General features: G+C 40.3%; 1 protein-coding gene across 1 annotated transcript in view; it reads right to left on the bottom strand.

The window, feature by feature from the left end:
* Positions 1 to 2952: 2952 nt before the first annotated feature.
* LOC127201156 (oxidation resistance protein 1-like) overlaps positions 2953 to 27780 on the bottom strand; it is a 209327-nt gene continuing 184499 nt past the window's right edge. The window contains exon 3 of the mRNA XM_051159531.1: positions 2953 to 3225. Coding sequence (XP_051015488.1) covers positions 3077 to 3225 — 149 coding nt within the window. The 3' untranslated portion in view covers positions 2953 to 3076. The remainder of the gene's footprint in view (positions 3226 to 27780) is intronic.

Below are 27780 nucleotides of genomic sequence, written 5' to 3'. Positions count from 1 at the left end.
GTTTGGTCTTGGAAGGGAGAGGAAAGAACTAGTCAGGTACCAGAAAAGGGCGAAAGAAATGATACAAAATCAAGTTTGGAAAGGTTAATGTTGGAATACCTCTGGTGTATCCTGATGGACATGTCTAAGAAGCCGTTGGACCTAATGCTCTGGAGTTTGTAATAATCTCCAGGGCCAAGGAATTTAGGTCTCAGCATCATACACATGAACTGATATTAGGGAGAAGCAAAGTGGTCTCATACACTTTGCACTCAGATTGAGCCCTTATCACTACTCTAGCCCATTTGCTTTGTTGTTTGAGTTTTCTCTCCTTGATACACACATGCACATACACACACACACACACACACACACACACAAACTTAAATATTTGCCAACACATTGGACAGTGGATTACACACGTCACAGTCCTCCACCCCATATACTTGATGTGTATTTCTTATAAATATAGATTTTAAAAAATGTAACACAATGTAACTTTTAGACTTGAGTAATCATTAGATTGATTTAATATATTTCTTAATAATCTTTGCTTCTGCCTCAGTTTTGACTACCAGTCCCATAAAAACTCTAGGCTGTATTAATTTTCATGGTAGGGTGTATTTTTGGTCAGCTTCGCCAATTACATATACACACAAAATTCATGAATTATACTGATTACATAACTTGGTCTGCACTTTCCTTCCTGTGAAAGAAATAATAATGTTTGGAGGATGATTTCCTACTTATTTTTTTTTTTAAATGTCATTTCTTGTAACTTTTCCATCTATATACAACACCCAAGGGCAAGGCTGCTATGTAAATGGGTTCACACATGGATCCCCTTTGAAGGTAGCATTTGATTTCATGCTGTTTCGTGAGCAGGAAAACACAAGACCTGAAATGTGATCTTACTAAGACCATGCTATTACAGCTGCATTATGTGGGTTCTTTTGTTTGTTTGTTTGTTTTGTTTTCCTTGGTGGTGGTAGAGGTGGAGTAGTTGAGACAGAGTTTCTCTACGTAGACCTGGCTGTCCTGGAACTCACTCTGTAGACAAGATGGGCGTCAAGCTCAGAGAGATCTGCCTGCTTCTGCCTCGTAAGCGTTGAGTTTAAAGAAGTGTGCCATCACTGCCCTCGCTTCCATCTTTCCTTCCTTCTTCCTTTCCTTCCCTTCTTCCTTTCTTTCTTCTTAAGTGTAGTCAAAATAAGCAGAAAAGGAAAAGGTAGAGTGGTCTACTCTACCAAACAGAATCTAAGAGTCTGATTTCTACTAAGGATATGAAACACTGTCAGAAGTGAAGTCATGGCCGTGCAGTGAGGAGTTTAGAGGACAGTATCAATCTTGCAGCATTCCGAGTTGGCCAGGACCAGAGAGGTGCAATGGGAGGCTGTAGTTACAGGGACCCTCTGCACTCACTAGGGAAGTGGCTGAACTGGTTTCTGTTTCCTTTGTGGGTGCTTTGTTCAAAGAAGAAAAGCATGTTTTGGCCTGCCACTGGGTGCACTGTGGGCTGATCTTTAATTTAAAAAAAAAAAAAAAAAAAAAAAGGATCTGTCAAGATTATTTTCCTTTCCTAGGACCCTGATTTATTGTGGCTCAAAGCCACCCACACCTGAAAACTTTCTTCCTTCTTTGGTTGCAGCTGCCCTTAGAAACTATGAGAAATATACCTGGATTAATCTGCATGACCACCTACAAGGAAGACGTTCATCGAGTGATCCAAACAGTACACACGGCTGTCTCTAGCAGCCCTCGGAAACAACCAACAGCATGAGCAAGAATGCTACATCTGTCATTAGATAATTGTAAGCTCCGCCACAGAATACATGAACTCAAGCAAGAAAGAGAGGCAAACCTTACAACCAGCATTGAATGACAGGCTCATAAGGAGTAGATTAAAATAGAGGTTCTGAAATCAGGAGACTCTGAGATTGAATTCTCCTTGCTACACTTACCCTGTTGCTTTTGCTGGACAATATAAAGTATTCTGTGCCCCAGTTGCATCTATAGTAAGAGAGAGAGAGAGAGAGAGAGAGAGAGAGAGAGAGAGAGAGAGAGAGAGAGAGAGAGAGAGAGAGAGAGAAATAATATCTACCCACTAAGGTATTAAATTAGGGTTAAATGAGACAATATATGCAGAACGTCTAAACACAGCATCTGGCATATGGTGGGTACTTAAAAATAGTCCCTGCTGCCCTTTAGCGTACTGACAAGGGTTAGTTCAATACAAGACAGAAGACAGATTTAAGGTACAATAAATGGAAAGAAGAGAACTGAGCCTTCTGGGGTGCTGGCACAAGTCAGTGAAGGAAGGAAAGCAGGATACAGAGGCTACATCTGCAGACTGAAGGTGACTCCATGCCTCTGGGCATAAGCAACCAGCTTAGATAATTTCTAGACTGCTTCCGTCTTGGTAGACATTTCATCCATATGACATGGACATTTCTGAGAACAAAGGAAGGAAGCCTGTGTAACAGTGATGAAAAGGCAAGATGTCTCCCGTGTCATTACTCAGGGACAGCATCATGGAGAAAGACGACTTCAGGGTATTCCAGAAGGTTCTAGAGGACACAGGTACTATTTCTCTCTAGATGGTCACATACACATGCGAGAGAACGAATCTGTTTCTCTCACAATAGACAGAGATGGCATGAATCAAAGAGATGCCTCATTCTGGAGATGAGTTCAGCCATAGGCGGAATACTGGGGAGAGAGGGCAACCCCAGAACTGGACCTGCAGCGCTTTAACCTAGACAGAGGGGTGAGCGCTCCACTTCCTTTTTTTTTTTTTTTTGAAGTGTCAGCTGTGTATAAGTGAGTTAATGTAGCAGTATGATATCTTTAAAACAGAAAAGGCATGTAAAGGGGGGAAGGCAGGACACTTTTAAACTACAGGGCTCTGGATAAGACATGACAATCAGTGCTGGTCTAGTGTAGCTTTTCGTTTTTTATTTTGTTTTGTTTTGTTTTGTTTTGTTTCCAGACTTCTAGGCAGAGTGCCCAAACTAGTGTTTGTACAAGGTGTTGGAACTCAGTGACCTGGAGCTTTGTGTTCATTCGGTTTCTGGGACATTGGTCAGTTGGCATTTCCTCACCTAAATATCACAAGGCATACAGGGAAGTGCTCTTCCTTCACAGCAAAGGCCAGCATTCTGTGGGTGTCTCCTGAGTGGCAGGTAACTCTGATACTGTTGGCAGAATGGCGACTTCTAAATGTGTCTTCATACTGGTTGCTGTAACCTATGAATGTCACCATAAAATGGAGAATTAGTGTCTTTCCAGATGAGATGTTTGCTAGTGAGCTGACTTTGGGATGAGACTTACTCATTTTTTAAATCACTTTTGTGGGCCTATTGCAATCACAAGAGTCCCTTAGAGTGGAAAAGGGGGGCAGGAAGGGCAGAATCCAAGGATCAGTTGTGACAAACTTTGCAAACAGTGTGAGACCATGAGCCAAGAAATGCATGTAGGATTTAGAAACCTGAAAAAGCAAGAAAGTAGATTCTCCCCCTGGAGCTTATAGGAAAGAAGAAAGCCTTCCTGAAACCCCATGTTTAGTTTAGAAAGAGGGGTCTGGAGTTTGGACTACTGAGAATTTATATTTGTATCGTTTAAGCTGGTAACTGGTAATTTACTACACATACAATAGGAATTAAACATAACTGTTAAATACTTTACATGTCATACACAAGGCCGTACTTACTATTATCATCATTTCATAGAAAATAAAATGGGGGCATAGGGAATTCATAGCTAGTATGACGGAAAAAATCAATGAGCTTAAAAAATTTTAAGTTCGTATTATCTCTCTTCTCCTTTTTTATCTCCTCCCCAACCTTCCCCCGCCCCGCCCCCCAGCCTTCTTTTCCTCTCTCCCCCTACCCTAACCCCGCCCCTACCCTAACCCCGCCCCTACCCTAACCCCGCCCCTGCCCTAACCCCGCCCCTACCCTAACCCCGCCCCCAAATTCTAGGCAGCAAAGCCTGGGTGCTGCATTTGCTAGGCAAGGGCTATAGCACTGAGCCACACCTCCAGCCTTTAATCATACTGGCTTTCCCTCTAAATTCCTCCAAAGCACTTAGACAAGTACCTAAGGCAACATCCTTCATAGAAAACTATACAATGTAGCTCCTTTATAAAGATATGGCACCATGCTACAAGAATGGTGTCATGTCACAAGAAATGATTAAAAGCTAAGGGAAGTACAATGGCTCCATGCCTGTTAATGTGGCTTTGTTTTCATTGTTTTATTTTTGTTGTTGTTGTTTTCTTAATAATGAGCATGAGAATTGTCTATTGAAGACAACTAATTTCCATTTCCTTAAACTTTTGCACTTATAATGTCTCAAATCGAGAATTCAGGAGGCATCTTATTGGAGGTTTATTGCAATACTTTTATTTTTAATCATTAAACACTAATTCTGGGGTCAGTGAAATGGCTTATCAAATGAGATACTTGTCAAACCTGAGAATTTGAGTTCACCCTTGGAACCCACATGGTGGAAGGCAAGACCTGACTTTGGAAAGTTATCCAGTGACCTCCACAATGCCCATACACTTCCAAACTGAGCACACACATAAGCAAGCAAGGAAGCAAGCAAGCAAGTAAATGGTAAAATAGCAAATAAAACAGAAACTTCTTTCTGTCTAGATTTCTACACTACAGAAAGTGGTTGGCTTGAATGGTAAATCTTGGGCTAAGTCTTGTTGGACATTAAAGATATTATCCAGTTAATATAAATGAGTCCAAGAAACCAAATTACCAATATAGGATGTTAGGCATGCCCTATCTGAAGTTTGACCACTGTAATTTTCATAAGTAAGTTGTTTTCTGCAAAAAAAAAAAAAAACAAAAAAAAAAAAAAAAAAAACTGTTTAGGCTATACTTTTCATTTCATGAATCCTACTAAAAACTCCCAAAAGCTTCCTTTTCCAAGCAGAATCCTTTTATCACATCTCTTTGGGTCAGGGGAATAATTTTACTTCAGGGAAAATTAAAAGTTCTAGTTCCTTGCCTCGTTGAATTTGTAAGCTTCACAAATCGAAGGTCTTTGACCCAACCACTAACCACCATCTGATATAGAAGTCTGCCTAGGACAAATCACAAGCCATGTTAACTCAAGTCTTCTGTAAAAAGAGACAATGTACCAACCACTGTTTCCACAGGTGCACAGGCTCATACAAGTGCACTCGCATGTTCTTAAACATAAGGAGCCAGCTAAAATCATTTCTCAAATGCTTCCTTCTTGGTAGAAGTTCCAACCACATTACATAAACGTATTGCGAACAACTCTACGAGAGCAAAAAAGGAAAGCTTATGTAACGCTGATCAAAAGCTAGGCATGTCTCTCATGCCCTCACAAGCAGCTGGCCCGCCATTTGTTAGGCAGCTGTTCACTGGAAATGCTTATTCCGTAAATTCTTCCTCTCTCCTTTCAGTTCCACATTTAAAGTCATGCAAGCTATCACTTTTAAGAAGTAACTGACACTTACAACTACATAAATTCCCTGTGTTTGTCCACATGAAACACATAGGTGTGTTGAAAACCAGTAATTTTTAATGTTTTGAGTCTTTTTCTGCTTGCTTCTTTTTAAAAATGTTTGTTATTTTTGAGACAGGATATCATGTAGCCCAGTCGGTCCTCAAACTCACTATCCCAGGCTGGAGTGCAGCTTCTGGTTCCCCTGCCTCTACCTCTCGTGTTCCGGGATCATAGGCATGTGCCATGATACTGGCCTTTAATTACATAAGTCTTTATAATATTTTTACAGCTATATATATCATGCATATGACGTAACATGTGTCTTGAGGTTAGCAGACAAGTTACAACAGTATATACTCTCCTTCTCCCATGTGGGGTCCGAGGCTCTATTTCAGGCTCTCAGGCTCGGTAGCAAGAGCCTTTACTTGCTGATCCTGCAAGTAATTTTTTTCCTTGACGATCTCATAAATGTCAATGAGCATCATAGTGAACCTCAGTCCTTTTCACCCTCCATCACCCTCTCTCATTTCTCTGTCTCCCATCAAAACCATTCTTTCCTACAAGTCCTTCTGTCCTTTGATGTCCATTTTTGTGATGTACTTCATTTACCTACAGTCATTTTTGTGAATATGCAAACCATGGGCATGTTCTCAGTGGCCCTACCACTGAAGAAGATGACATCTCCCCCGCACACTAGCACAGTTGCAGTCTTAATGACACACAGAACTTTATATAATCCAACTAATCTAATTAATTAGCAGCTAATTAGATAGCAACTGCTCTGAAGTGCACTCAGGGTGGGACCACAGCTATATCTAGTCCGTCTATGGTATGGATTACTTGTATGAGTCAGTTTGGTTAGCTGAAAATGTTCAGTTGTTCAAACTCTAGTCTACATGCTATGGAGGCTTGTTTTAAGACATGCTTAGTAGAAACATCAGTAGATTTTGAATAAAACTGAGTACTCTATATAAGGTAGATAGGCCTTATCCAACCACTGAAGGCCTCATGAGAAGAGACAAGTTTCCTACACTTAAAATAATAATACTTTGTTTTCAAGATTACAGTATAAAAAATACCTACTTGAGCTCTCAGTTTTCCTTATCTTGTGGAATTTGTACTAATTTTTAGTAGCTTGTTGTACAAATTTCAGACTCGTACCTGCAATAATAACATAAACCATACACCTTAAAGATCTCTCTTCCTTCCTCCTTCCTTTTTTTTTTCTTTTTCTGTCTCTCTACATTCTATATATTTACTCAACCATGGTCCATGAATAGAAACACACACACACACACCACACACACACACACACACACACACACACACACACACACACACACACACACACACAATCTCTACTTTTTTCTGTGTCAAATCTGTATATGCTTCCCGTTCTGCTTCTTTGGAGAATTCAATGTTCAGTGTATATTACAGTTTATTAAGGCTGTTGGAGGGTAGAATTTGATTCAGGAGATGCTTTGAAAATTTCAAATCCCCAGATGGTAAAGGTGGAGATCCCAAACAAATGGTGTTTCACTCAAAAGAATAGCTTAATGAGTTACTGAATTACAAAAAGGATCATAGCCCTGACTGAGGTGGATAAAGAGATTTAAAGAACTTCACAACCTTTTCAGTTTGAGGGAGTTTGGGAGAATTGAAGTAAGTGGAGGGGAGTGTTATAAAGACAGCCTGGGAAAACAAAGGCAGACAGTCAACCAACCTGTCATGAGATCTAAGTATGAGGAGGAAGAACCATTACGGAGAATTAGCCCTAACTCTGGAGGAAGAGTGATGTTCCTTATTCAATTTGAACTGTTTCCTGTTCTTTGCAATAATCCCCTTTAACCATTTCCTCCTCCTTCCCAACCTTCAATAAATGATGTTCCACCCATAACAATACTTTGTGTTTGGCGGTTAAAAAGAAGAATGCGTTTCTAGCACGAAGGCAAGTCTGTGAGCAAGAGAGATTCTGTACCGAGTGTCAGTGAAGAGCAGTGTTTGGGTCTTTCCAGACTTTTAACTTATTTAGGGCCCAGTGCTAGCAAGTGTGAGGCCCTGTATCTAATTCCCAGTACAGTGGAGAAAAAAACGCTAAAAATAAAATGAAAAGCATTCTCCCAATCTTTATCCTTCCAGAAAAAAAATTACATGTTAGAACGAAATGTCTAGGAAATACAGGGAAGAAAAAAAGGCAGGGGGATAACGCTAACCACTCTCACACTCAGAGGAAACAGAGGACTCAACTATGAAATAACACAGACGCGTCTACTCAATAAACACTTTCCTGTTTTCTGAATGTGATGTCTGTTTTACTGAGGGCATTTAGTCTTAAAAGGACAGCAGCAACATCTAAATGTATCTTTAAAAGTACAGCAAAACAGCACAGAAAATTTTTCTTTCTTAAAGTCAAACGGTATAGAATGCATTTTTATATTCGTTTTATGTTAAGAAGCTAATTTGCAGATGAGAATAACAGTAGGGCTTTCTGATGCTAGATAAAATCGTAGGAGATGCCAGGGAAAATGTCCACGCTTTCATAGGAGAAGCATGGTGCTTTGGCCCTATCTCTCTCCCCATGGTGCTTGCTTAACAAAAGAATCGGATTCCAGACATATGCCCCATGAATACAGTGGGAGCTCCACGCAGGCCAACAGAGAAAAGGCACAGACACATCCAAACACTGAGGCACACCTGTAAGACACAAGGCTTTTATGTACACAAGAGCAGAGAATGTAGTTGTAAGTCACACTTTCTAAAGTGTGACATCAATTTTGATTTAAAAGAACAAAACCCAAAGAGCCTAAATCATTGGGGCCATGGCTCAGTGAGTAAGCAAGCCAGCTCAGACAGCATGAGGACCTGAGTTGGAATCCCTAGCAACTATATGAAGAGCCAGGTGTGGCTGCAAGTGCCTGCAAGCCCAGTGCTGGGTGTAAAGCCAGGTCATCCCAGGAGTTTGGTAATCTAGAATCCCAGCAGAAACTGGCCTTTGTGGTCAGTGAGGAAACCCTGCCTCAAGGCAGTGATGCAGATGGCAATAGAAGACACTAAACCCATGTGCATGCAACACACACACACACACACACACACACACACACACACACACACACACATACACACCTCACAAACATAATACAACCTAAAAAATAATACATCATTAGATACTGTAAAAAGTAAAAGAAAATTAAAAAAATATATATACATGTGTGTATATATATAAACGTGTATATATACATGTGTGTATATACATAACACTGTATATATGTATATGTGTATATACATATGTGCATTGTGTCTGCATATGTGTACCATGGACACATGTAAAGTATATCTACTTTCTAACTTGACTAAATTCATTTATAAGAGGGAGCGCTGTCTTTTTACTCTCACCCCACAGCTGAAATGTTCTTCCTCTATTCTTTCAGTACTTTCAAAAAAGTATCACAGCTGGGCAGTGATGGCACACACCTTTAATTCCAGTACTCAAGGGGCAGAGTCAGGTGAGCCTCTGAGTTCAAGGCCAGCCTGGTCTACACAGCTAGCTCCAGAACAGCCAGGGCTACACAGGGAAACCCTATCTTGAGAGAAAAGAAAATCACTAAGTACTACTCATTTGTTCATGCTCAAATGCCAAGAGCCACTCTTGCTTAGGTCCTTTCAGTCACCCTCAGACTCTGTCATTACTTAGTCCTGTATCACCGCCAAATATACTCTCTTTATTTGTACTGCTACATCCTGTTCCTAGGTGCCATGCTCTTTTGCCTGAGCATCCTAGTGACTTTGTAAATCATCTCTACTTCTGTTTTTCTTTACTCAGTTTCATCACAGAGAACAACCATGCCATCCATTTTGTATTAATTTCCTATATTTTTATTCATTACTATGGATTCAGGGCTTTATAAATGATGGAAATTTATTATTTCAGAATTTACCACCCACCCTTTCCCTTGGGTCCCAAGTGTGACTGTGGCCTTGCTGATTCTCTGCTCAGAGTTTCACTAGGATGAAATGTTAATGACAAGTAGACTTTTCTGAGATCCGCTTATATGATATATGCCATATAAGTTCAACCGAAATAGATTAAAATATAAAGACTGTCTGCATGCCAAGAGTTGGTTGTCACCCCCCCCCCAAAATAAAACCACTTATAACCTTCAACATGACAGAAACACTAGTAGCAGTCACAAAACAGAAAAGAACTCTTTTTGGCCCTAGTGTGTAAGGGAAACTCGCTATTAGCATTAACTAAGCAGATGCTAAGTGAGAGACCCCTGTCACCACCACCAATAACATGAAACATGAAGGAATTTGTAACTCCAGGAGTTGATGAGTTCCTCTCACCAGGATTATTCAAATAGAAGTTGAACAACTACTTGTAGGACAGTATAAGAAACATAAAAAGGATACTAAATGAGCAAAGAAGACAATGGTCTGGGCTGGGCAGCAAAACTGGGAAGCCATATTTGTTGTGTTGATGTACTTTTGTTTGGGATGCATACAGTAACTTTACCATCTTTACATAAAGGGTTTTCAACATCCCATGGCTTCTGCCACTTCTACTGCTTAGAATGATGGATCCATTCATTTATTATAGCTGCTTTCTCTAAGTAAACACATGGATTTCTACTCTTGGGCTTCCTAGTGTTTATTCTAAAGCATGGCTACAAAGGACAAAGTCATAAGTTAAAAGAGTTGTTCTAATAAAGGGACATAAACTTTACACCAAGAATAATCCTCACTGTATGTCATACAAATATTTTCTCTACCCCTTGAGTCTTGACATTTTAGCTCAGGGATTCTAATTTTTATTATTTACGCTTGTAGCTTATTTTGAAGATTTTATCTTTCATCAAAATATTAACTTAACCTTTCCCAGTAAGTAATTCATAACAACCAAATACACACATTCTCCAAATGAAAAAAATAAAGTGTCTCATCTTGTTCCCCATTGAAAAATAAGTATGAGCCAATTCAGGCATAAGGGGAAGATACGTGCAGTGAGAAGTCCCTTCAGTATAAATACTAAATCACGATCAACTTTCCTTATTATTTCAGTCCACTGAGTTGCCACTGTATTTGCCTTTATCTGTGTACAATTTAAAGCCAATTTAATTGAATGACTTTGTGTTCTACAACCAATTTTTACCTTCTGAGATGCAGAGTTAGTATCTGATAAAAATTGTCATTAACATTTTCTCCTTTTAGTCATCAGTAGAAACTGGAAGAAAGGAAAACTATTCTTGCATACAAGAAAGAAGAGCCTTACACGAGCCTCCTTATAATTAGATGGGGCCTACTAAGACAAGCCATTGATCTTATTCACAAAATGCCCCTTTCTCATTTATTTGTAATTTTCTATAAAATTATAACTCCATCTTTTCTATAAGAAGCTAAATAATATAGTTTTCTCTAAATTCCACTCGATTTTGTCAGTTTCTCATGTTTATTTCAATTAAATGTCTAAAACATTGAATTATATATGTGTATGTATGTATTATGTATGTGGGTACTTATGTATCTAAGTGTGTTAATGTGTATAATTTGAGTTTGAGACAGGCTTTCACTATATAGCCCAGGATACACTTGAATTATAAACTTCCTACATCCAAGTGCTGTAATTACAGGTATAATGTGTGTGGCACCAACATTCAGCTGGAAGACTTTTTAAAAGTGAAATCAAGAGAAAAGAATTCCTTCTCATTTTAAGAAAGCAATATCTACTTAAAACATTAGACTCCTGTAAATTATCTGCAAGCAAGCTACCCCACAGTTGTGAGATTATGTTTTTGAAGGCAGTGCTCTAAATCTTCATTCTGAAGGCATTCCGTCTGGGGGAGTATGCAAATGTGAATCCAAATGCTTCAAATTAGCAATAGTTCTGTTCATCAGTTTTATTTTTACAGATATTTTATTTTTCTTAAAAATATTCAAGATACTAATTAGCTATCTTATATGAAAACAATTGTTTTGTGCACATGTGAGCTCACAGAGACAGAAGCAGCACGCGCAGAGCCTGCAGGGGTCTGCACCAGAGGTCCTGGAGCTGAAAGGAGAAGTGGACACAGGCCTCCATGCCTAATTCAGAAGCAACCTCCAATTGATAACAACTTGTAAATGAAGATTTAGTTTTCTCAAGGGAAGCCTCACAGTGGAAAGAAGCCCAGGTTAGGCTGCATGCCTGGCAGTAGACGGCAAACAGCAAATGAAATAAACAGCATCGTTGGAGGTTCCTTGTCTTACAATGTCACGTCAGGGCTTTTCCTTTTTTAAAAACATTTTATCTTAATTTTTTTATTATACAAACATATTTTATTTTATTATTATCCCTTAGTTGCCTGGATTCGGATGGGAAGGGGAGATGCAGAGAAACTGAGAGGAGTAAAGGGAAAACCGTAATCAGGTTATATTATGTGAGGTTCCTCCCACATAACTCTATTTTCAATAAAAGGAAAGAAGAAGGAACAGTGGTCATCTTGGATTTTGCAATGTTCAAAACATAAATATTAGAGTAACAAGTTACAATTACAGCATAAGCTCAGGTGTTGAAGACGTTTTGTTTCACATGTATGATTTACTACGAATGCACTTTCTTTTCATTTATCCCAAGACAGGGTTTCTTCTCTGTAGCCTTTCACGTCCTGGACTCGCCTTTGTAGAGCAGGCTGGCTCTGGACTCACAGAGATCCGCCTGCCTCTGCCTCCCTGAGTGCTGGGATTACAGGCGTGCGTCATGGTGCCTGGCTGAATACACTTTCATGTATCAGTAATAATCATTTCTGTGAACTCTTTGGGTGATGGACTTTCAGAAAATCCTGTCTTCCTAGACAGCTGATTGGTTTAATAAAGTTATCCTAAGATGATGATATTATAAAACACATAAAGACATAAAGCTGACACATTTGGGAGTCATCAGCACAATCATTTTTTATATTAATCTTTTTTCTTAAGTATAAACTGTATTTATGTTTGGAGTGAACATTTTTATGTATTGTTTGTACTTGTTAAATAAAGTCTACTAGTCATTATTTTCTTGACTACTTACCAAGCAGTTAAAACCTTACATATAAGGAATGAGGTACAGAGTAATAATTGAAAAATGATTCCAAAATCACTGGGAAATGACTAGAAAAACAGAGTTTTCTAGTGGATGAAGGAATTCTCTGTCTGACAGGCTCTCATCTATGGACAAGTCCTTACAGTAAACAGAGAGAAGGTACTGGAAGGGAGTTGAAAGTATAACCAACAAATGGGCAGATCATTATGAAAATGACCGGAAGCAGTTCTGGGCTGACATCCTTGTCCTGTAACTTCTATGTCACCATGGACTGGGAAGATCATTGGCATTTTATAAGCCTTTCAAACCTCATCCACAAAAGAGCTTGCGAGAGATAAAGGAAGTATTGTGTGTGGATAGACGGCTTGACTAGTTAAGTGTTGAGAAATCCTTGGGCATTAACAGTCAGGGGCTGGAGTTACCGCAAGGTGGTGAAACACTTCTGTTGCGTGTTCAGAGCCCTAGGACTGGTCCCTAACACCTCAGAAATGGAAGTAAAAAATAAAAATAAAATTAAAACACTGAGTATTATCTCTCCCCATCCATTTGCCACTATCACCTCTAGAGGGAATGATTAAGAATGAGAGATTATCAGTATTCTATTTCTTTCATTTTCATTTTACATAGAGGATTGTTATCCATAATATCCCCCTTTGAATATTATTTTGATGAGAGTTGTTCTGTCAACAAAGTCTTGATTCTCCAGATGCACGAAGCTATCTGTGGACACTTTCTGCCATTATAAAGCATGTGTGCTTAACAAGAGAAGGTGAAATGGCAAGCAGTCCTAAAGGAAGAAGTCAAATCTCAATGAACAAAACAGGCTCGTCTCCATTGAGTGAAGACAGGACAGCCATAGCAGGACATGGAAACTGCCAGATACCACTAATGACCCAAACTGGAGCAAACTCCACAGAGGCCAAGAGGAAAAGATGAAGGAGCTGCCAACTATTCTGCAGTGGCAGGACTGTGACAAATCTAAGGTGCATATGGCAGAAAGAGACTGAGGTGATCAAAAATGTGCCTGAAGGAGACACTTGGAAAAGGAATTAGCCTGACATGGTTTCAGGGTGGACAGTGACTATGTGGGGATACAGAACGCGAGCAGAGACCTAGTCAAGAGAGACCTTGTGGACCATGCGATTTTATGAATTAGGAAGTCAGTGGGAGGCAATGGGACCCACTGGTGATGAGTAATTAAAACAAAACTATCAGTTGACTGTTTTTATAAGCAATAAAGTTTTAGAGGATCTACAACTGAGAAGTATGAAAGCATATTCCTTAAGGTAGGACTATTGATTTTAGATTGTCTTCCAGTCTTTACAGGTTCTAAAAACCACGTCATAAACTGGGTGAATTATTTAAGAGAGAAAGAAATTTCCTTCTAATACCTTTACAAGGTCAAGGTGCAGGCTTAGATTCTGTGCTCAGTAAGAATCTACCTTTCCCTGGACAGTCACGTGCAATTCTAACCACACCTGGTGGGAAGGACAGGAGCATCTCTCTTGGGCATCTCTCTTATGCTCTGTGACCCTAGTCATGATTGCTTTGACTCTTGACCTAACTCAGTCCCAAAGGCTCATAACGAAGAGCCTTGGAGGTTAGGGTTAAATGAGTCTCAGGAGTTACACACATGCAGGTGACAGCACTTCATATCTTTGCTTTAAACAAGTATTCTGAGGCCATGTGTGTTTGCCCCAAGTCTGTAATCACAGCACTCAGAAGGCCGAGGCAAAAGGACTGATTATCAGTTTGAGGAGAGCCTGGGCTACACAGTGAGTTACCAGCCATTCTGGGCTAAGCGAAAGATATCTTGTTCCATAAAATCCAAAGAGAAAGAGACTAGGAGAGGAGAGGTATTCTGTAGGTATACATAATTATACTAGTTCTCCACACATTAATTTATACTGATTTGATAAAAGGAAAGAACCACTTATTCTACTAAATAGAAAAGTCAAGGGGAAACAAACAACACACGAAAACACCTGCCATTCCTGTTTATTACTTGAAAGTCCCTGAAGCCCATCTTGGTCTCACTATTTATTTATTTATTTATTTAATATTTTATTAATTTATTCATATTATGTCTCAATTGTTATCCCATCCCTTGTATCCTCCCATTTCTCTCTCCCTCCCACTTTCCCCCTACTCCCCTTCCCTATGACTGTGACTGAGGGGGACCTCCTCTCCCTGTATGTGCTCATAGGGTATCAAGTCTCTTCTTGGTAGCCTGCTATACTTCCTCTGAGTGCCACCAGGCCTCCCCATCCAGGAGATGTGGTCAAATATGGGGCACCAGAGTTCGTGTGAAAGTCAGTCCCCACTCTCCACTCAATGGTGGAGAATGTCCTGTCCATTGGGTAGATCTGGGTAAGGGTTCGAAGTTTACTGCACATATTGTCCTTGGCTGGTGCCATAGTTTGAGCAGGACCCCTGGGCGTAGATCCGCCCATCGTAATGTTCTTCTTGTGGGTTTCTAGGACTCTCTGGATCCTGCTATTTCACCATTCTCCCACACTTCTCTCACCTAATGTCCCAATAGGATGTCCTCCCCTCTGACCCACTTTCCTGCTAAGTGAAGACTTTCATGGGACATGCCCCTTGGCTAGTGTCCAGATATAAGTGAGTATATACTATTTGACTCTTTCTGCTTCTGGGTGAACTCACTCATTATGATCATTTCTAGTTCAATCCATTTGTCCACAAATTTTGGGAATTCCTTCTTTTTAATAGCTGAGTAGTATTCCATAGTGTAAATGTACCACAGTTTCTTTATCCATTCTTCTACTGAGGAACACTTAGGCTGTTTCTAGGTTCTGGCTGTTAGGAATAATGCCACTATGAACATGGTTGAGCATGTGTGCCTGTTGTGTGGTGGAGCATTTTCTGGATATATTCCAAGGAGTGGAATAGCTGGGTCTTGAGGAAGCCCTATTCCTATTTTTCTGAAAGCGCCAGATAGATTTCCAAAGTGGTTGTACCAGTTTGCATTCCCACCAGCAAGGAAGGAGTGTTCCTCTCTCTCCACATCCTTGCCAGCATGTGGTGTCGCTTGAGTTTTTGATCTTAGCCATTCTGATGGGTGTAAGATGGAATCTCAGAGTTGTTTTGATTTGCATTTCCCTGATGACTAATGATGTTGAACATTTCTTTAAGTGTTTCTCAGCCATCCGATATTCCTCTGTTGAGAATTATCTGTTTAGTTCTGAGCCCCATTTCTTAATTGGGTTATTTGGTTGGGTGGTGTTTAGTTTCTTGAGTTCTTTATGTATTTTGGATATTAGATCTTTGTCAGATGTAGGGTTGGTGAAGATCATTTCCCAGTCTGTGGGCTGTTGCTTTGTTATGTTGACAGTGTCTCCTGCCTTACAGAAGCTTCTCAGCCTCATGAGGTCCCATTTGTTAATTGTTGACCTTAAGGCCTGGGCCGTTGGTGTTCTGTTCAGGAAGTTGTCTCCTGTGCCCATGTGTTCCAGGCTCTTCCCCACTTTTTCTTCTAACCGATTTAATGTCTCTGGTTTTATGTTGTTCTCCTATTTAAACATACAGTGCACACATCCTGTCTTTTGCTCTACTAGCTTGCGTTGGTTTTACATTTTCTAGCATCCTTGTGACATACCAGGAAAATTGTTGCTTATAATGGAATTCTCTCAAAGGCAGAAAGCTGCATGGTTTTTTGTTTGTTCATTTGTTTGTTTTTTTGTTTTGTTTTTTAGTAATGTTCTTATGTACCTAGAGGCACACATCGGACTAGAGGGTATTCAATAAACAGCTGAATCAATTAAATGAATAGAAGAATGCAAAGACCTGTACTGTGATATTCAGAAACTTATGTCTTTAAAATGACATGGAAAGTTGAAATTACAAAGTAGAGGTTGGGAATAGCCCTTGCTTAGAGTGTGTGAGTCTCTGGATCAAGTACTAAACACATAAATAAGTAAATAAATGAAAATAAATGCATTCAAAAAGGCTATAAATTAGGAAGCAGAGACATTTAGTGCATTTTTTCCCAGCACAAAGCCTTGATCCACACTTTCTCTTACAAGACTTCCTGTTTACTAGTCTCCTTGCAGTGGGGTCTTTAATAAGCGAGAATGGCCGCATATCTGAATTCTAATTCTGTCAGATTTCCAGAAACATGACTTCTGCTCTAGGAGTTTTATTTGCCACTGTTAGTGGCTATGCCTCCCTCCCATCATGCCTCTGGGCTCATTTACAAGCAACGTGCACACCATTACTGCCTGCTTTTAAAAGTGATCATAAAAACTAGAAACATGATACCTTTCTTGCTTGCTTTTCATTCTTCCTGACCTATACTTCTGATATTCTTGAGAAGAGATGAGGCTCCTGTTTGTCCATCAAGTGCAGCAACTACTGAGTATTAACATAGCAGAAAAGCTTGCTGTCTCCACAGTTCCTTTCTAAGAGTCCAAATTAGTTTTATTTTAATTTTAAAAAATTGTTTCTGTGTGTGTGTGTGTGTGTGTGTGTGTGTGAATGCACGGAGCTATATGTATACCATGTGTGTCTGCAGCTGGCCACGGGGACTAGAGGTGGGTGTCTGATTTCTGGAACTGGAGTAACAGACCATTGTGAGCCGCCTGACATGGGTGCTGAAAATCGTGGTTCTTCCATATAGCAAGCGGCCAGCCTCTACACTGATTTTAAAGCAGGAGTAGCATCCTGCTGACCCTCAGTCCACATCAGGCCTCAGGCCATACAAAGAAGAATATACCTGTCTCTGAATTAACTTGCCAACATACGAAGAATGAGAGGTTTTCCATCTAAACCACAATGTCAACTTCTGTTGGACTATTTGGCAACAATTGGCCGGCATTTCTGCAGGGTATTCACTCATAGGAGCTAACATGGACCACCGGTTTGGTCAGGCAGAAGGTCCCCCAGGTCCAGCATCTTCATTTGACCACTGAGAGACTGAGTACCTTTGAATGGCAGAAAACCCAGCTCTTTTCGCTGGTAACCTCTCCTGTCAGTGTCCGAAGATTAGTTCTTAGTCTAAGCAATATTTTACCCCTCAGTGTCCATCCATCCCCTGTGGCCCCCCAAAGTCCATGCTTCGTATGATCACGGGCAGCCATCTTTTACTATTTAGGTGCTGACCACCATGTTTGTTATTTCAACAAAACCTGTCAGTAGAAGAGAAAGTTTGAGCCTGTTCAGAGCAAAGGCAGAATGGGCAGATCTCGGGTCTCTAGGCAGGAGCTCTCCTGGCTTAAGTGAATGCTAGACTTCTTAAAATAAAGCAGCACAGCTACGTGGCAAATAGAGACAGGAGTGTGGAGGTTGTTTTTAAGGCTTCTCTGGGAGTCCTGCATCATCCCTCCATTCTCGGATGCAACAAAGAGCACAGTCCCCAGCTTTCCTGGTTTCAAGACTACCTCTAAGCTGAAATGGATAATGAGTCAATGTGGCTCAGAGTTTGAGAGCACCGACTGCTCTTCCAGAGGTCCTGAGTTCAATTCCCAGCAACCACATCTTGCCTCACAACCACCTAGAATATGATCTGATGCCCTCTTCTGGTCTGCAGGTGTGAAAGCAGGCAGAGCACTGTATACATAATAATAAACACATCTTCAAAACAAGGTAAGGGCCAGTAGGATGGCTCAGAGGGTGGAGGTATTTTTTGCCAAGCCTGGCAATCTGAATGGTAAAAGGAGAGAACAGACTCCAGGAAGCTGTCCTTTGACCTCCACACACAGGCCTCGGCATGCGTGAAAAACAAAACAAAACAAAACAAAACAAAACAAAAAAACGTAGGAAGACAAGAAGGGTCTCTTATACAGTAATACTGATATTGACATATCCCAGCAGAGTTCACTTCATTCGGGAAAAAGAAGAAGTCAGCCCCCACAGCAACCAGAGCTGCATCTGCTTTAAGCTGTCAGTTAGAAGGAAACAAATTTTAGGCACGAACAATCTAGTAGACACCTGTGCTTCATTTCCCTTGGATATTCCGTGACTCTTCCTGAAAATATGCCATAAGAAACCATAATAAAAGTTTCTAACTTGGCTTGCTCCAGTTTCATGTGTCTGAAAGCAGACACATCATATAAAAGTTGGTTTGCCTCTTCACACAAGCCGTTCAGCCACCTGAGCTATGCCATAACGCATTAGTTCCTGTCTGTATATTGTCACGGGAAATGTCCAAAGAAACCATACACCCTGAACTTGGATCTTACTTCTGCAAATGGGGTTAATTAATGAGAATCAATTCAACTGAGTTGATACACAAGTCACTGTCCTGAGCCCACCACTCTACGATCCCTTTATGCAAAGTACGCAAAAATGGACCTTCCTGTTTGTGGATCCAGTCTCTACCAGGGACTCAGGTTGGGGAGCAGAGTTTAGGTCGGATTTCTCTCACAAACAGCCTTGGTCTCGGGCCTCTGTGAAGAGTCAATATAAATACTAATGCACGGACATTCTGATGGTGTAGGTAATTCTCAACAGATATAATGCAATGGAAAGGAAGGTGATAATAGAATAATTCTAAATAGAAGCCAAAAGAAGAAGCAAGGCAGGTAAACACATGGTGTGTTTAGGAAATGTCACAGCTTTATTACTGCTAGGGTTTTATCATATTAACTCAAAAGCGAAGAACACATGGTAAGGCTTTAACTGTGGAATGGGTCCATGTTGGGGAAGGCACTGCAGGCCAACCTAAGAATTCCGCTTTTAACTCAGTGCACCTCTCTCAAGTGGTTTTTAGTGTGCAATAATGATAACTCTAAAGCACAGCTAACAGTCATCCAGCACTTTGTGTAGGTGTTATCTCATGAGTGGCCTACAAAAGATGGATTGAAAGGTCAAAAGTCAGTGTGCCTATGACTGGCTAAGGTCCTAATTGGAGAGCAAGAGTCAGATCCCTTGATGACTCCAAAGTCCTTAGGCTGAAGCGTTCTCGTTGATCAATTCAAAGCTATGCTTTAGCAATGGTGGGTAAAATGAATGAAAACAGGAACAAGAAAAGCAAGAGGCACTGAGAGGCCCAAGTGAGAGGTGATAAAGACATGAGGAGGTAGGTGTGATGTTTCAGAGGGAGAATGAGTCACACTGAGGAAGAGACCGGCTGTTCAGGAGATGGAAGTGTTGGATAAAATAAGGACTTAATATGGGATGCTCTTTTGCAAATGGATTTAATTAAATCAGAATCGATTAAACCAATTTCCTCTATAATCCATTGTCATTCTGAGCCTCGTACTCTATGATACCTTTATTAAACAAAAGTAGACACTCCTCTTGGTGGATCCAACCTCACTGGGGAGCTTAGTCTAGGAAGCAGATTTAGGCTGCATTCCCCCTCAACCTCTGCCACAAACCGCCTTGGTCTGGTGCCTTTGTCAAGGGATCACAGCATACACATTATTAAAGTTCCAAAGATAATCAGGGGTCCCAGGGACAGGTGACTACAGTAGCCTGGAAAGGTGTTCAGATAAATACGGATGGGAAACACAGTGGTTGGAGTACTAGCAGCCATCTCAAAGATGGAAATCAATCATGCACAGCATAGAAAAAAAAAAAGGAAGGAAGGAAGGAAGGAGAGAGAGGGGGTGGGGGGAGGGAAGGAGGAAAGAGAAGTGCTGACAACTTTGTCAAGTCTGAGCTGTTTATCTCTGACCACTTTACATGAACATGGGGCTTTAGTTTTAGACACTGTTTGGGTCTCTGTTGCCACCAGCTAAGCTTATGTCTTCTTTTGATCCACATATTACACACAATTTCACTTACATAAAGGAAAAATCTTTACCCTGTTGTCACTTAATGTACAACTCAAAGGAGCAAGACTGAGGACTGTCTGACCTTCCCACTACTCAGCTCTGAGAGTCCGTGGATGCAACAGAGACTTTGTTTTCTCTTAAAGTGGTAAATGAAGTGATATAAAGTGGCCAAAAGATTTCATTACAAATTCCTTCAAGTTGGGGCGAGGAGAATTTTGTTATTTATGTGTACGGAGCTTTTTGCCTGGATGTATGTCTGTGCACATTGTGTATGCCTGGGTCCTGCATAGGCCAGACGACAGCACCAGGTCTCCAGGAACTGGAGTTACAGAGCTGCCATGTGCAGGCTAAGAGTCAAGCCCAGCTTCTGTTGAAGAGCACCGAGTGCTCTTAATTGGTGAGCCATCTCTGCAGCCCCCCAAAGAATATTTTTAACTAAATAAAAAAATCAGAAGCATTTCAAAGCATTCTATAGCTAGGAAGAAATCTTGGGTATAAGTCAGTTTCTCATTTAGAAGCATGAGTTATTCTTTATAGTTTTTAAAAAGTTATCAAAAGAACTCTATTTCTAAGTGCGTAATGTGAAGTCTAGACTTTGCAAGGACCAGGCTAAAAATGCAGCGATTTAAATAGCCACAAATATAATCTCACCTGCTCTGAGTTACATTAAGAATAAAAGTGGGTAGCCCCAAAAGAACTGGATACTGTGACAAGCAATTAAGGGAAGGTAATATCATTCTATCACCAGATGGTTTTCCTAGTTGGTATTTGTGTCACTCTGAGAGTGACAGTGAGAAGCCAGAAGACATCAAATAAAAACCAGGCTGCAGGCTCTGGTGAGGGTTCTCGAGGGATTAAGGAAGGTATGCTTCCAGAAAAGCAGGTCTTGGGTGGTGTGTGTGTGTGTGTGTGTGTGTGTGTGTGTGTGTGTGTGTGTGTGTGTGTGTGTGTGACATTACCAGTTGCTGTGTCACACTCCAGGTTCTTTCCAACTTGCATAGTGAGCTTCTTATGTCATAACTTAGGGCATTCCTCTGGCGAAAAGTTATTCAGTGGCCTCCTTCCTCTTGCAATTTGTAATAAAATCCAAACTCCTCTCTGGGATTTCAGCCATCCTGCGTGCTGCTGACTCTCCTTTTTCGTGGGGAGAGGGCGAGATAGGGTCTCCTGTATCCCAAGATGGTCGCAAATGTGCTATTTTAGCTCATGATGACTTTTTACCCCAGATTCTCCCACCTCTTCCTTCCAAATGCTGGGCTTACAGGTATGCACCACCATGCCCGGCTTCCCACACTTGCTTCTCCAATAATTCAAGACAGGACTCTCTTATTTCCCCATTCTTCATATTCCAAACTCACTGTTTGGGGGGCTTTGTTCTTGCTGTTTTCTGCACGTTCAATGGCTTGGCAGATTCTCTACATGTCATTGTCATTTCTGAATTTTCCTGGTCTCCTCTCTCTCCCACTCTCCCTACTGAGTCCATACCACTGCGATTGTCCCATAAATGTTCTTTATATGATGCCCTTTTGTGTTTGCTCTCTCTGCATGCTAATGAGAACTAAAGGAACACTTTAATTTTTAATTGAATGGGAAGGGTAAGATGATAAACTAAGATGAAGTGATTTTTAGATTTCAAATCCTAAAGCTGCCTCCATCCGTGGCAATTTGTTTAGTTTCATGGCTTCGGTTTCCTCTTCAGTGGGAATCTGTAAAACTCATTAGAGATCTGCCAGGAAAATGGTGCCTCCAGCAGCAGGTGGCAGCACTGCCTTGGGACAACTGCTTCTGCAGTTCTAAGGCCCACATTCTAGTTTCCCATGGAATGAGTAGCATAGCATTTACGTTTTGCATTAAGTCATTAATTACCCTTTGTGAGATAAGCAGAGAACTGATGCCTTCTGGGAGGTGCAAACTATCGTTTCTTTCTGCTTAAATGGAAACTTTTAGTTCCAGGATCGAAGAAAACCCATTCTTGTCTGTTGCCTCTGTCCAATAGGGAAGCCCTTAGGTACAGGACCTGCAAGAACTGGACTGTAGATGTAACTGCCGATCTCGTTTCTGGCTTTGCCGTGTTTTCCAGAAGTAGGAAACGAGTAGTACATTGGCGCTGATAGACCATTACACTGCCTAACTCACAACAGTTCCTTCAACTGAATTCTAGAATTGTATTTCCAGCAAGCTTAGCCTATTTGGAGAGCTTGTTTCCATATGAAATGTAACAGAAATGTTTGGAAATATACTACTGTATTTTCAACAAGCCTGCTCTCCTCTCATTGTTTTCAATTTGAGAGCAGCCTTAGGGCTTTGTGATTAAACTACTCCTGAAGAGCAATCGACTCCCCTTTCTTGCCTTTCCCTCTTCCTCCTCTCTACCTCACCCCACTGGAAAACCAGCAGCTGATCACTTCCGTTTAAAACACACACAAAATGTGTCTACTTGTCATGTTTTCTGAATTATGACGATCACTGAATCACAGCTGTAACCCCTAACTGTGTTGATATTTTCACTTTGGCAAATGAGTCTACTCTCTACATTGAAGCTAGAACTGACCTTTCAAAGAGTGAGGCAGATTTTGACGGGTCTTTGCTGAGGTTCATTAATAACCATTCGTTTCACTTAGAGTAAGGACTGCAGTCATGAAATTCAAAGTAATGGCTTCTAATTTGCTATACTGCCAGGCTCCAGCTATCTATTCAAACTCACTCTCTGTGACCATTTCATCCTAAGAGTCATACATATCTACTCTGGTCTCAATGACCTGCTCCCCTTCTTCATTGTACCCCATTTCCCTGGCACCTGCTAACGTCCCTGTCTCTCTAAACCTTTGCTTTCCTTTGCCATCTTCCCAGTGTGGCTTCTTCTTCCCACTATTAGAGAAAATGGGTGTGTCTCCAGTTCTGCCCTTCTAACTGTCTTTACCTAGCTTGAGAGTTCTTGACTTCATAGCACTCATCGCTCAACTTAATAAAATACATGCCATGTGTATTATTTCTTTATGTCTTCTAACTTTACTTAAATTCTCTGCCTTATGATGTGTTTGCTCGATGAAAGATTGGTTTCATTTCCTAAATAGCAGGTGAAATGGTGGATCATAAAATTTTAAATAGAAGACTGAATTCAGTTAGGCAATTAAACTGAATTTGAGCTCGGTAAGATGCATGTATATTATAAATCATATCAGATAACAATTTCTTCAGTTCATAGCAAAAGTAAATTAGGAAACATGTGATACACCAAGCTACAACAAAATAAGTAAGTTCAAACAGTTCCATTAAAATCCAAGACTTTGGCCTGCTAACTTGTGATGTGAATAGAATATTCTAGATGTAGCATTGAGAACCCTGTTGTAGAATGATCATCTACAAGGCCAAGCTTTGAATCCACCTCTCACACATTACTGGAAATGATTATCACAATCTTTTTAACTGAATAATTTTTAAAAATGTTGTCACATGACAATCTCCTGCATGAATCTAATGCGTTCTGTTTGTTACCTCCTCCAACCGTTCCTTATCTCCCTCCATGCCTGGCAATACCACTCTCATACCTACCAGCCCTTTTTGCAGGTTAAGAATTTTGCTTTTGTTTTGTGTCTTATTTCATCTAATCAGAGCCATCTGTATGAAAAATCAACTGGCACTTTTAATCTGAAGAAAGTGAACCCAGTAAGTGCAGAAATTATGAAAAAATAGTACTGTACAAATGTGGTTTAGGAGCACAGAGGGTTTTCTTTCTTTTTCATTTTAAGCATATATAGGTTATACAAAGTAAGTGATTTCATTCTACATCCGCAGAGACACAGAGTGCCCTTTGATCACATTCAATTACTCTGTGTTCCCTCTCTCTCCCCTCTCCCTTTTCTTTCATGCCTTACAAGAGCATGATTATTTAATAAGGCATCATTTCTTTGTATGCTTAGCGTTATCTTCAGTTCCTCAAGAACTAAGGAAAATCACCAGTTCCCCCCAACATCCTACGATACACAGTTACACCAACTGCTTCCATTTTCACATCCCCCACCACCCACCTCTCTAGTCTCTTCACTTTGCTCTGTTCTAACCAGGAAGGCTGCTATCCGGGATGCACTAGAATGGTCCTGTGGATGAGTCCCTTCTACCTATGGAGCCCTTGTTTGACTCCTTATGTTTTTCTCTCTTGTTTTAGCCTGTTGGTGGAACACCCAGGAATTATACGCATGTGGCAGAATATTTTTAAATGCACATATCTGAAACTGGTTAGATACTTTTGACACTGGATTTACAGCTTTAGTAGAATGTTGCTTGCTAAGGATGAGACATGCTTATTATTTACAAGTCTCTAGCACTGCAATAGAAAAGTCTTTGTTACTATGACTACTGATTCTTTATAAATATGTCTTTATCAAAACTGAAGACCTGATCTTTAGCTCTAATCTTCAGATGCCTCGTGCTAACATGCGTAGGTGAGTCAGCTTTAGTTATGAGTCTTGATGCTGGGTTATTAGAAGTTGGAAACACGATGCCCTTCAATTCTGCATGATTATTCTTTTTTTATTTCTTTGATGATTTAGTTTTCTCTTTTCTGGTATTTCTTAATGAAGATTTTGTCTGAATGATGGAATTTCCTGACTGGTTCTCTCATCTCATTTTTCTATCTTGTCCTGTCTTCCATCTTGTCCTATCTTCAAAAGAGTCCATCAAAATTCAACCATTGTTCACTGTGTTTTTAATTTCTACAATTAAGCTTTAATTTCTTAGATATATTTTTCTGTTTGACATCTGAAAATGCCTATCTGACTTACTCTATTCTGGTTTCACTACTATACTATATTTTATTCTTTTGAGAGTAACTAGGATACTTTTTGATAGATTTCCTTGTCTTTTGCTTATTTTCTGTTACTTCAATTGTTAAAAATTGTTTTCCTAGCTTTATTTGTGTTCTCATACCAGATGTCTTCTTTCCTGAGTTACTTTTGTGTTCAAAAGGAGACAAATGCGTTTCGACCTATGGGCCATACTTGTCATATACAGGACAAGCAGAAAGGTTTTGTTTTTGTTTTTTTCAGAACACCAAAATTCAAGATGTTGGCAACCTCTTCACTAGGAGGTAGGCAGGTACAAAGAAGAGAAAGATGAATGAGAGGTGTCAGAGGCTTTCAACTATTTCAACTACTGCAGAGCTTAACTTTTTAAGTTGGTTGGTGGATGTTCATTTTTAATTCTGTATATGCTTTGTTTTTATATTACTTATCTAATCCATTCTAAGCAAATCAAATAAAAGAGTAGGGCAACAGCAAAGACTATTGAAAACAATGCTCATTGCTTGTTGACTACAATATTTACTGTGAATGTTATGTTGAGTTGCTAAGAGATTTGTAAGTAAATATCAGTAACTTTAGGTCTTTTTAAAGAAAGAGTTTAAGTCCTGTGTTTATAATGAACTTTCTTTTTTTCAGTTTTTCACTGTGGAGTTAATCTTTCTCAGACTTCCCTGTGGGCCTTAGGATTCTTAGGATTGCTATTCGACTCCATTCTCTTGTTGGTGGAGTCCACTTCTAGGGTTACTGTTTTTGGACTCTGTCTCCTATGCTAACAAGACCCTTTTACTGGTAAATACTGAAAAGAGATGGATCTGACTACTTGCATTTGATCTGCCTGCTTTTCCTGGAAATCTTTGCAGCCCTGACTTTAAGATGCTTGAAGTACTTAAAAGAGTCGAATCTATGCACTTTGTACATTTAATCTACTAGTTTTAGAGGTTAAGTGCTGGGGCAGGGGTATTTATCTTTCTTATGTTCACCCAATCAAATATTTTAAGTGCTTACTTCTTTTAAAGAGCTTAAATTTCAGGAGAAAATTACACTTTTAATTAATTTTATGTTTATAGAAGTTATAAATTTCAACACAATCAACTTTTTTCTCTTTTTTTTTGGGGGGGGGACACATGCATTCAAATAAAAAGCTAACCAATAGTTATTGGAACACAGTTCAAAAATGCAGTCGTGCAAGATTTTTGAGTGTTTGTGAGAAAATTCCAAGAAAACAAAAGAGCAGCCTTGTGACCTCAGTTTCTTCAAAGCACAGACTGGTTTTGGGAAGGTGTTTTTATTTTCTTCCGGGATGTGGCAGATAGGAGTGAGCTTACTTCAGCTGTTGCTATTCACATGTCTCTATGGAAACCAGGTCATTGTCACATGTGGCTTGTCCCTGTAATTGTACACTTTACTCAGGTAATATTAACACGCAGAGTATAAACAGCTTGATGCTCTGAATACAGCTGGCTATGGCATGATACATTAGTTGGCCAACTAGAGCGCTAAACAAACGGGAAACCTTTTAAATAGTGTAACAACATTGTCATAGAAATATAGACAGCAGAGAAATAGTTTTAGTTTTGAACAGAAACTGTAGACTGGAAGACAAACATATCCATATCTTAAATGTAATGGTAAGAGATGTCACATAGTGTTGTGTTTCTAGCATCTTTTTCAAATTTAAAATCATTGACTAGAAAGATGCTGAAATAGAGTTTCTTTGGAGAAGATGGTCAGTGTTTCGGTGAATCATCCCTCTGCTCCCATCCCCATCCCCATATGGGTTCAGGCTAAATAAAGTACTCTCTTTAAAGGGAGTGCACCTCATTCAAGGGGACTAACCAGAAGACTTGCTCCATCAGCTGCTGAAGTACATAGGCTGTTGTCTGAGGTGGTTCTCCACATGGCAGTTGTAATTTAGTGTTCTGGAACTCAGGCGCATGGTAGGTGACTAGGAGGAAACTAGTTCATGCTGGTCCTAAAATTGTTTTAATAGGAATATTGTAGCTAGAGTTTTGGGTGGTTGTAAGTCACCCTGTGTGTTCTACAAACCGAACAGGCGTCCTCTTAACCAATGAGCCGTGTCTCCAGCCCTGTGTTATTCTGTTTTGAGTCCTGGAACTATTACAACACTGCTGTACACCTCAGCTTTGTTTTGCTCTGTATTAGCTGTGGTATTTTCCTTTAAGTTTATTATTAACCATCAGTCATAAACTCAATAGGGATTTTGCCTCAAAAACTAGCAAAGGCTGGGTTAAAATGTTTTTAGATGGAGCTGTTGGAAATGGCTTAGTGGGTAAAAGCGCTTCGCTCTAACTCTAGTGACCTGAGATGGTCCTCCAGGTGGGAGAAGGACAGAACTGATTCCATAACATTGTTCCTTGACCAATACTCATGCAGTCATGCATTTGCCAAGTTCACATGCACATAAGCACAGTAAGGAAATATAGAAAGAAAGAAAGAAAAAAAGAAAGAAAGAAAAAAAAGAGGGGGGAAGGATGGAAGGAGGGACACAGAGAGAGAGAGAGAGGGAGGGAGAGAGAGAGGGAGGGAGGGAGAGAGAGAGGAGAGAGAGGGAAAGAGAGAGAGAGGAGAGAGAGAGAGGGAGAGAGGGAGGGAGGGAGAGAGAGAGAGGGAGGGAGGGAAGGGAGGGAGAGAGAGAGAGGAGAGAGAGAGGGAGGGAGGGAGGAGAGAGGAGAGAGAGAGAGGGAGGGAGGGAGGG

Source organism: Acomys russatus, chromosome 17, assembly GCF_903995435.1.
Source record: "Acomys russatus chromosome 17, mAcoRus1.1, whole genome shotgun sequence".
Classification (NCBI taxonomy): Eukaryota; Metazoa; Chordata; class Mammalia; order Rodentia; family Muridae; genus Acomys; species Acomys russatus.
This window is presented reverse-complemented; position numbering and strand designations above follow the sequence as displayed.